The sequence below is a fragment of the Salvia splendens genome, chromosome 3, assembly GCF_004379255.2.
Source record: "Salvia splendens isolate huo1 chromosome 3, SspV2, whole genome shotgun sequence".
Lineage (NCBI taxonomy): Eukaryota > Viridiplantae > Streptophyta > Magnoliopsida > Lamiales > Lamiaceae > Salvia > Salvia splendens.
This window is the reverse complement of record NC_056034.1, coordinates 14,039,429-14,048,912: the sequence shown is the minus strand read 5'-3', so window position 1 is coordinate 14,048,912 and position 9,484 is coordinate 14,039,429. Positions and strand designations below refer to the sequence as shown.

The 9,484-nt window shown below is 40.6% G+C and overlaps 1 protein-coding gene across 2 annotated transcripts; it reads left to right on the top strand.

The window, feature by feature from the left end:
- The first annotated feature begins 3,624 nt into the window (after positions 1-3,624).
- LOC121795099 (protein MLN51 homolog) lies at positions 3,625-8,641 on the top strand. Of its 2 annotated transcripts, none has more exons than XM_042193546.1 (11): positions 3,625-4,390; positions 5,310-5,412; positions 5,496-5,716; positions 5,803-6,638; positions 6,856-6,973; positions 7,170-7,313; positions 7,498-7,556; positions 7,645-7,690; positions 7,779-7,991; positions 8,066-8,151; positions 8,427-8,641. In XM_042193546.1, exons 1-9 carry the CDS (start codon positions 3,870-3,872, stop codon positions 7,804-7,806), a joined length of 2,076 nt encoding a protein of 691 aa, XP_042049480.1. In that variant the 5' UTR covers positions 3,625-3,869; the 3' UTR covers positions 7,807-7,991; positions 8,066-8,151; positions 8,427-8,641. The 2 variants fall into 2 exon arrangements, with proteins under 2 accessions (XP_042049480.1, XP_042049478.1); XM_042193544.1 differs by having other exon boundaries at positions 8,239-8,641.
- Positions 8,642-9,484: the final 843 nt, after the last annotated feature.

Below are 9,484 nucleotides of genomic sequence, written 5' to 3'. Positions count from 1 at the left end.
TTCGAAGCCAAAGTATCTCCATAAGACCGCTCCTGATCCCTTGGAATTCAGCTTCCGCACTTGACAAGGCAACCACTTTCTGCTTCTTACTCCTCCACGTGACTAAATTGCCCCCAACAAAGGTAAAATACCCTCCAGTTGATTTTCTATCAACTGGATTGCTTGCCCAATCTGCATCTGTGTACCCATCAATTTCCAAATCTTCCTTTTTCTCTAGGAATATCCCATAACTGGATGTTCCTTTTAAATATCTCACAATTCTCGTGACAGCATCCATGTGATCTTCTTGAGGCTGATGCATGAATTAGCTCACAACTCCAACGGCATATGCGATGTCTGGCCTGGTATGAGAAAGGTAGATGAGTTTTCCTACTAGCCGTTGGTATCTTTCACGATCTGTAGGTTTAGCTCCATCTACAATTTTCAACCCATGGTTGGGTACCATTGGAGTTTCAGCAGGCTTGCAGTCAAGCATACCTATTTCGGTGAGCATGTCAAGTATATACTTCTTATGCCTTAAGAAGATTCCGTGCTTGGATCTCAACACTTCGATCCCAAGGAAGTACTTCAAAGCTCCTAAGTCCTTCATTTCAAATTCCTTGAAAAGATTCTCTTTCAGATTCTGGATTTCTTCAATATCATCTCCTGTTATGATCATGTCATCAACATAAATAATCAAGCATGTCATTTTTCCATTCTTTTCTTTCAGAAATAGTGTGTGATCTGAATGGCTCTGTTTAAAGCCATGTTTGAACATTGCCTGACAAAATCTTCCGAACCATACTCTGGGTGATTGCTTTAACCCATATAGGGTCTTTTTCAATCTGCATACCTGCCCTTTTCCTTCGTACAGACCTGGTGGGACCTCCATATAGACTTCCTTGGTCTTCTCAAGTTCACCATGAAGAAAGGCATTTGTCACATCCAACTGGTATAATGGCCATTCTTTGCATGCAGCCACAGAAAGAAGAGTTCTTACTGTATTTAGTTTTATAGGATTTATGTGGGATTGGGGGACTGTTTTGCAAAAAATGGAGTCTTCTCCTAAAAAACCCTAGCCGTCCCCCCCTTTCACTCTCCAACTCCATTTCTGCTCCCACACCCGTCGACTCCCTCTCACCGTCGGCCTTCCCAGCCGAGATCGGAGACCGGTGGTCACTGGTCCCTCATTTCCCCTCATTAATTTTACCTTCCATCCAGGTTTGAGTCGATGCAATTGATGCTTTGGCCACGTTGACTGGGTTTGCGCCGCCTCCGCCACCCCCTGGTGCTGCGCCGCAATTAGGGTATTGTGGTGGTGGAGCGACGACGTTGCCGCCGCTGGATGAGGGATTGCCGAAGCCGCCGCTGCCGTTGCCTGTGGAGTTGCCGAAGCCGCCGCCTCCGTCGCTGACCATGGGTTTGCCGAAGCCGCCGCCGCTTGTGGGATTGCCGAAGCCGCCCGCCGATCCTCCGGTGTAGGTGGCTCGGTCTCCTCCAATCATAATGGCGGCTGCTCCCCTTCCATTCCCGGCGCCACCTCGTTTTTCATTTTGGCGAGCTCTCTTCATCTCTTGCCACCATTCGGGGTATCCGTGGAGGTGGAAGCATGTATCCCATGTGTGTTTTTTTCCTCCACAGTGTGAGCAAATAAGCTTGTTCTTGTCTTCATCTTGTTTTCGATTTGGTAGGAATGGTGTGTAGATTTCCGGTGGGGTTTGCGCCGCTGGAGTTGGGCGGTTTCTGTGGAAAGCTCCCAGGCCGGTTGCGATTCCAGATGGGTCTGGTTCGGGCTTGAGAACCTTCTCGTTGACAGCTTCCCTTCTCACCATACCATATGCTCTGCGAACGGATGGTAACGGATCTGTATTTAGTATTTCCCGTCTGATCTTGTCGTATTTGTCGTCTAAAGCCCATATGAATTGGTAGAGTCGATGCCTCTGTGTATGTTTGTTGTACTTCTCGATGCTTTTGGGGCTTTCCATGGGATTGAGATCTCTTGCATCTATTGAGATCCATAAGTCCTGGAATTTATTCCAGAGGGATTCCAAGCTCATATCTCCTTGCTTAATTGTCATCGCCTGCCTGTGTAGATCATGTACTTGAAAGGGGTCAGCTCCACTTCCATAGGTGATTGCCAGACCTTCCTATAGGTCTCTGGCTTTTTTATACTGTGAAACTTCATTCCTCAAACTGGATTCAATGTTGTTGATGATCCAATTGAAGCAACAATGATCCCGTTGTTGCCATATCGCGTAGCCGGGATCGTTGGCGGTGGGGGGTTCTGATCCTCCAGAAATGTGAGAAATCAGTCCCTTTCCACCTATAGCTCGTTCCATCAGATTTATCCAAAGGGGATAATTATCCCCATTGAGTTTGTCTTCTAAGCGGATTTCTCCCAAAGACTCCAGGTTTTGTGGTGACAGTTTTGGAGGGTATGTTTCCGGTTTTATTCATGAACTTCATGAATTCGGCAAATTGTGCAGCAAAATCTGCCACAGTATCGGCAGAGTATGGTTTGGTATTTTCTATGTCAGAATCTGACATCTTTGGTTTTGGTTTTGCAGGGATAATGAAGGAAAGGCCGAGAAGGGTATGGGACTATGATGACATTGCTCTGAGTCCCCAAATAGAAATTTCCTGCTCTGATACCATCTTAAAGTTGGTAATCGAGAGAGGTGGAGAAAGATTGGTTAGTTATTTGATAGAAAGAAGTGTATAGAGAAATATTTCAATGTTTGTTTTTCCCTTATGTTACAAATGTTCATTCACCCTAGTATTTATAGGGTGAATGAGAACATTCTAGTACACCAATAAATGTGGTTGGTATTTTACAACACTTAGGAACTCTACACTACTTAATGTGGGCGGCATATTAATGTCATCTTCTTTTCCAACATTCTCATACTCACCCAAACCTCATCATGTGTAGATTACCAGAGTGTGCAAATACCATTGGAAGAACACTTGGATATATTTGCAGCAAAGATGGTTGTGAATTTGCATTGCCAATGCCGCCTACTGTAAGAAAGCCGGAGTGGGATCACCACCCATTGTTGTTCACAAGCGATGCCTCAGCAGACCATCCCTCTGATTTGTATTGCGAGTTTTGTGAAGAAGAATTGCATCCCAAGAAACCAATGTATCACTGCCGACCATGCGATCAATCTTACCACTGAATCTGGTTTTCACCGAAATGTCAAATTCGGGCGTCGATTTGAGTTGGATTCTGTTCACCCTCACCCCGGCCCCTCGCATACAATTACATCACCCTCAACAAACGTTGTTACATTTGTCGCAATATAGTGTATACCTGAATGCGTATCATGTTACTTTGTTGTTTGTGTAACTTGTGGAGATCAAAGCTAGCTTTAGCTAATAAGATGTTGTTTGTTAAATTGGTATAAACTTAAAATATTGAGATGGATGTGATAAATTAAAACAATACATATTATTAAAAATATAAATTTCGAAATTTATTATGGGCATGATAAATTTGAGGCCCAATGGATAAGTAAATCAAGATGGGTTGATTTTATATCTGGGTTCGGATCTGGATCCCGTAAGAGTAAATTACTAAAAACACCCTGGAACCAAAGATAATTCCATGTGTGTTATTAGGTTTTTGATTTGGTGGCTTGCAAATTGAAGTGAAGAACTCAACTTCATCCGTCAATGCTTCTTTCTCTCTCGCGAAATCAATCATTGATTGATGAAATTTGACTCTCCCTCAACGTTTCAAACCCAAAATCCCTATAAATTATAGCCGTTTTGATTGTTTAATCCAGGGTTTTTCACAATTCCGAACGCTTTCAAACCCTAAGTTTTGCAGTAACTGCCGTTTCATTACTTCTATATCGAAGAAAGTTGAACTCTTTCTCTTACTAGCGATGTCGGCGGAGGATATTGAGTACGAGAGCGATCCGGAGGAGGCGAAGTTGTCGTTGAAGATGCGGCGGAGGGAGGCGAGCGACGACGAAGAAGAGGCGGAGCAAGGGGGGAAACCGCCGCGGAGGATTGAGTCGGAGTCGGACGGGGAGTCTGAAGGTGTGGCGGCGGAGTATGAGGAGGAATTGGACGAGGAAGAGGGAGATTATGATTTGGATGAGGAGTATGCGGAGGAGGAGGTAGTTGTTCAGTACGAAGATGGCGGCGGTGGTGGAAGAATTGGTGTGGATGTGGTTGTGGTGGAGAGGGGGGAGAGTGAGAAAGAAGGAACCTTTGAGGGGAAGGTAACGGAGGAGGAGGAGAAGCAGGGGGGGATTGACGATTTAGGTGAAAATGATGATGAAGATAAGAATGCTGCTGATGGGGAAGAGAGGAAGGTAATTGAGCCTTTCTCTGTGCCAACTGCGGGAGCATTTTACATGCACGATGACAGATTTCGAGACAGTTCTGGAGGGAGACATAGGTATTGCAATTTTTTACCAAATTTTTCATTGGTGTTGTATATCACTGTGTTAGGATGTTAACTTGCTAAAATGTGAGCTTTTTTAATGATATTTTTGCTTGCATTTTGGTAATTTTTCGTAGGAAATATTTTGGTGTAGAGAGGTAGTTGGGTGTTTCCATAACTAACTTGTGAACTGTTGCTTTGTTTTAACCATGCTTTCACTTTCATGAGAGGATTTATTAGAATATTTTCTGACAGTATGACAGTTCTTTTCCTGCTCTACTGTCTGAGGACAATGGATATTAGTTTCTTATAATGAGTAGAAAGTGCCGAAGAAAGTATATGGTAGGATTAGTATGTTCTTGAAACGGTTTCTTAGTTGGCTGTCTCGGACTCTTGTGGTTATAAATCTTGTCCTGAAACACACTCGTTTTTGTTTCTGTATGTTCATTTTTAGCTTTTCTGAACCTGCTCTTGAACAGGTGTTATAAGGTTATTTAGGATTAAGACGTGCTCCTCCAATAGGAGCTCATTTAAGAAAAGGATTGGTGCCATCAAGTTCCCAAACAATTGTTGCTAATTGCAATATTACCTCTTCACTCGCAAGTTGAAAAACTTTAAGTATACAATAATTCTAAACTTTTAATAAGAAAGTGGAGATATTTTGTAGTTCAAATTTCTTATTGAAGAACTCATATCTATTAGATCTTTAATAGGGATCCGACATTTCTTTAGTTACTTTTTATTACTTGAAGTTGAAGCCTAATCATGTTTTCATAAGCTTACTACAGTTCGTTTCTTCATGTGCCTATGCTTTGTCTAGTATACTTTTATATTTTTGAACCCTATTTCAAGCTTATGAAGTATACATTTGCAGCAAGCCAGTGATAGCAGCGTAACTGTAATAATTTATTAATGTGGCTTTGGTTGTTATTAGGCGAACCCTTGGAGGAAGAAAATTGTGGGAGTCTAAAGATGATAGGAAATGGGGGCATGATAAGTTTGAAGAGCTGACTATGCTCGAAAGGCATCATGAAGGGGTGAATACGTCAACATATGCTAGTTTTGTTTGTGTCTCTGATGAAAATTTTGCAGCACATTCCTTATATGAATTAAATTGCAGGGTAGAAGGGGTGCTAGGGGACGCTATAGAGGCCGCAACAGAAATAGAGCCACAGACCCTGGATTTGCACCAGTAAACAGACCTAAAGAATACACCAATAACAGCACACAGATTAATAATATTCAGGGCAGTGCTCCCAAGGGTGTTAGGGGACGAGGACCTCGAAGATATCAACCGTCCTTTAAGAACAACAATGATGCTCCAGCTACACAGAACAAATAGTGAGTATAATCCTCTTTTTCCCTCTTCCCTTTTTTTCTTTTGATGTTGTTTATAGTTCTCATTCTCACTTTATTTTTATTTATAGCCCTGGGAAATCAGTTGAAAAACATTTCCATGTCAGTTCTCGAAGAAATAGTGAACCTGCATCTAATGCAAAACCTGATGTAGTTCCCAGAAAACAAGTAGCCTCAAATTTGAACATTGCTTCTCCTCCATTTTATCCCACTGGTTCTTCCACAAAAGACAACACTGCATCCCCTAATAGGGATGTCCAAGCTGGCACAATTAATCGAAATGGCCAGCAATCAGTGGTGGGTGAAAATTTTACTATGTCACAATCTACTGTTACGGTGGGAGGAAAAAATATAGTGGATTCCATCGGTCTGGAAAATCTCTCCATGGGTGATTCATCTTCTTCAGTGGCTGGAAAGTCTTCAAATACTATGCGAATGCCAACACCTGGATCTTCATCTTTCAATCCTGGTCAACCTCAGTTGAGGGGCCAAGGAAGAGGGTCGGCTTCCTTTGCGCAGATGGCTTACCAACCGGCTGTCTCTAATAACCAACTCAACAGGATTCATCCACCAAACCGGCCACAAAATGTTCAGAGGAATCCTGGTCAAAGTCGTGCTCCGTCTTCTCAGCATGGTTCTGCCCAGCAGTATACACAACATGGGCCCAGTAATTCACAAGCTTTGTCTCCACCTAAAGCTTCTGGTGCTGTAAATAATTCTGAGTCAGGGAAAGTGGAATCTGCTTCAGAATTAGATCAGCCTAAGTCAGCATTGGTCGCTAAAGGAAAAGGGAATGCTCCAGGCAGCGCAAAGGGCTCATTCCTATATGGTGGAGCTCAGGTTATGGGATCCTCTAGCGGTATGGGCAGTGGCCCAGGTGATCAAAATTTCCCAGCTTTCTTACCAGGTATTACGCCTGTCTTTAAAAAGACAAAGGAAATATATTCATTTAGTGCAAGGTTTCTGTTTTCTTTGTTAAGTTGTTTGGAATGGGTTTGTGATCCAACTTCTCTAAAACTTCATTGATTTGTTCTATGTAACTATACTATTGCTATCTATATTATTTCCCAATTAACATTATTTTTAATTTCATTTAATAACTGCTGTTTGGTGGAATTTTGCAGTCATGCAATTTGGAGGCCAGCACCCGGGGGGAATTGGGGTTCCTGCCGTTGGCATGGCCTTTCCTGGATATGTTGGTCAACCACAACTTGGTGGTCTAGGGAGTTCTGAAATGACTTGGTAATACCTCTAACGTCATCCAGTCTTCTAAATACTACGTAGATGTTCTCTGCTAACTCTCAACTGGATTTTTGGTTGACATAGAGGGATATCTTGTTTATCTTTGACTATATGGATACATCCTCTTGGCTAAGAAACCAGATGTATTTTTTGCTTGTATGGTTTTCATCCCTAACTTAGTTGTAATACAATTCAGGCTTCCTGTTTTAGCGGGTGCTGCTGGAGCACTGGGTGCTGTTGGAGCCTTAGGTGCAACATATTGTCCGCCATATGTAACGGTCGATGGTTCATATAATGCCTGGCCATCTGGACAGGCATCTTCTACAGCAGCTGCTTCAAGGTAGAGAAGATTGCTGTAAATTCCTAGTACTTTGTTTTTACATGAATTACCTTCTCGGAAGCACCAGCCTCACACATTCTCTTATTTGCATGCTTTTTAAAAACAGTTCTGCTTTTATGAAATTAAAAAATAAAAATCCATGGTATGCCACAGCCTACATATAAACTTTGTATTTTGGTTGCAGCAAAGAGAATAACAGTGCAACAAAAGTAGGTAGCGATTGGAAACCTTCGCAGAGGCCTGGTAAGTCTGATCAAACTTTTGGTTCCTTACACACTGTACATTTCCATGCATTTCCCTTCACGGACCTAATTATTTGTTCCCTGTATAGAGCTTGCAAACGATGATTTTGGGCAGAGGCAAAAGAATCCTCGCAGGCAAGTGTGATCTATTATGTTAATTAATGCTGTCAGTAGTTTTTTAATTAATGTTCTCTCATCTAACCTGATATGCATTAAAATGCAGATATACGGAGATGAAATTTGACCAGTGAAGTAACTGGATGGCTTGGTTGCCTTGGAATAAGCATATAAACAAAAATCTTTAGAGTCCTTCCATCTGTTGGGTGTAGAAGAGTTGTTGGGTGTGCTTTTGATCCAGGCCTTCTTCCGAGGCCCATTGTGTTCTCCAGTCGTTGATCTGGAGTACTTTGGGCTACTGCATTTTCTGATATTTTAGGTATTGACTAATACTGTAATCTACTATCTAATTTGGCCGTGACAGTTTGATAACTCGGTCTATTTTTGTGCAAGGTACTTGAAAACGCCTGATCATGCTGCCTTAATTTGAGGAAGAACACTGCAGCTTGACGGGTGGCAGTTCCTTGTTCTTTTATGATGTAAGTGAGAACACAGATATGGGAAGATGAAATCTTGGTCTTTTAATGCAATGTAGACAAATAAATGACTTTAATAATTTGATGCAGGTTATTGTGCATTAATCGTTACCTGAACCATGCAAGAAGTTTGTTATGGAGCTTTCGAAAAAAGAAAAAGAAAAATGAATAACAAAATATTGTTGTGCAGCTGCTGTTTGATTTATCGAACTACGCTTCACCTGTTATTTAACGTTGATGTTATTATCTTTCTGATCAAAGGGTTTGTCGTCTTGCAGTTTCTGGTATTTCAGCTTGAGTTGAACTCTAAAAGTTTTATTCTTCACATATGAACCCGGTGGTCGTCTTGCAGTTTATGGTATTTCGGCTTGAGTTGAACTCGAAAGTTTTATTCTTTACCTATGAACATGATGTTCGTCTATGTTAATATACACTTGAGTTTAGAATATTCTGCTATCATGGTATTGGATTCTTTGAACTTTTTATGATTTAAGCTTTGCCTTATTTTGCTATGAGAAATTTTACTGAAGAAGATTGTTCTTTCTGTTATCGAGGTTATCAAACTATGCATATTTTTTTATTGAGATTGAGAAACAAATATTCTTCGATACTTTATTTCTTTTTGGCTATTGAGATTGGGATCATCAAACGATCCATGTTAAGAAATACTTGCTCATGTTAAAAGCATCTCGTTGTTCTTGCCAATTAAGTTATGTTCTATGTCTATATGATGACTTAAAAATTTTGACCTATTGGTTGGAGAAAGCTTCACACAAATTAAATTGGGCTTCATGGTTAAGAGTATTTTTTTAGTATAACTTCTTTCACTCTTCTTATATTCTGAATATACTTAAAATAAAGGAAATACTGGTGGTGGAGACTGAGGTTTATAAAATATTAAATTATTAATTCTAATAATATAAATTGTAAATAGTGTAGTGGTAATAGTGGTGGTGGAGTATGTTGTTAAATGGATGATTGACTCATTCCACAATAGAAATAATCGTAGGAAATCTTTTGATAACACGGATTCTTAGTCTCAGTGATATTCCACAATCAAGACAATTGGCTTACCCTGTAAAATCATAGAATTACCTCATGGAGAGTTAGCCGCACCTACGAATGATATAAATACTACTGTTGCTTTGGCTTTACTCACGTCAAAAGTTTCAAAATTAGAATTGCATTATTTTAAGGAATGGCTCAAAATGAAAATATTTTTAATTTTTCAAATGATGGAGCAAATCGATAATTTATAGACAATTAATGAATTATACTAACTACTACTCCATAAATTAGTGAATAATAGAAACTAGTATAAAAATCTTTTAGCCCA

Excerpts from the sequence above, each read along its gene's own strand:
- LOC121795099 (XM_042193546.1), top strand. The coding sequence starts at position 3,870 with ATGTCGGCGGAGGATATTGAGTACGAGAGCGATCCGGAGGAGGCGAAG. Across the intron at positions 5,413-5,495 it reads TCGAAAGGCATCATGAAGGG|GGTAGAAGGGGTGCTAGGGG; the intron begins GTGAATACGTCA and ends ATTAAATTGCAG. Across the intron at positions 5,717-5,802 it reads CCAGCTACACAGAACAAATA|CCCTGGGAAATCAGTTGAAA; the intron begins GTGAGTATAATC and ends TTTTATTTATAG.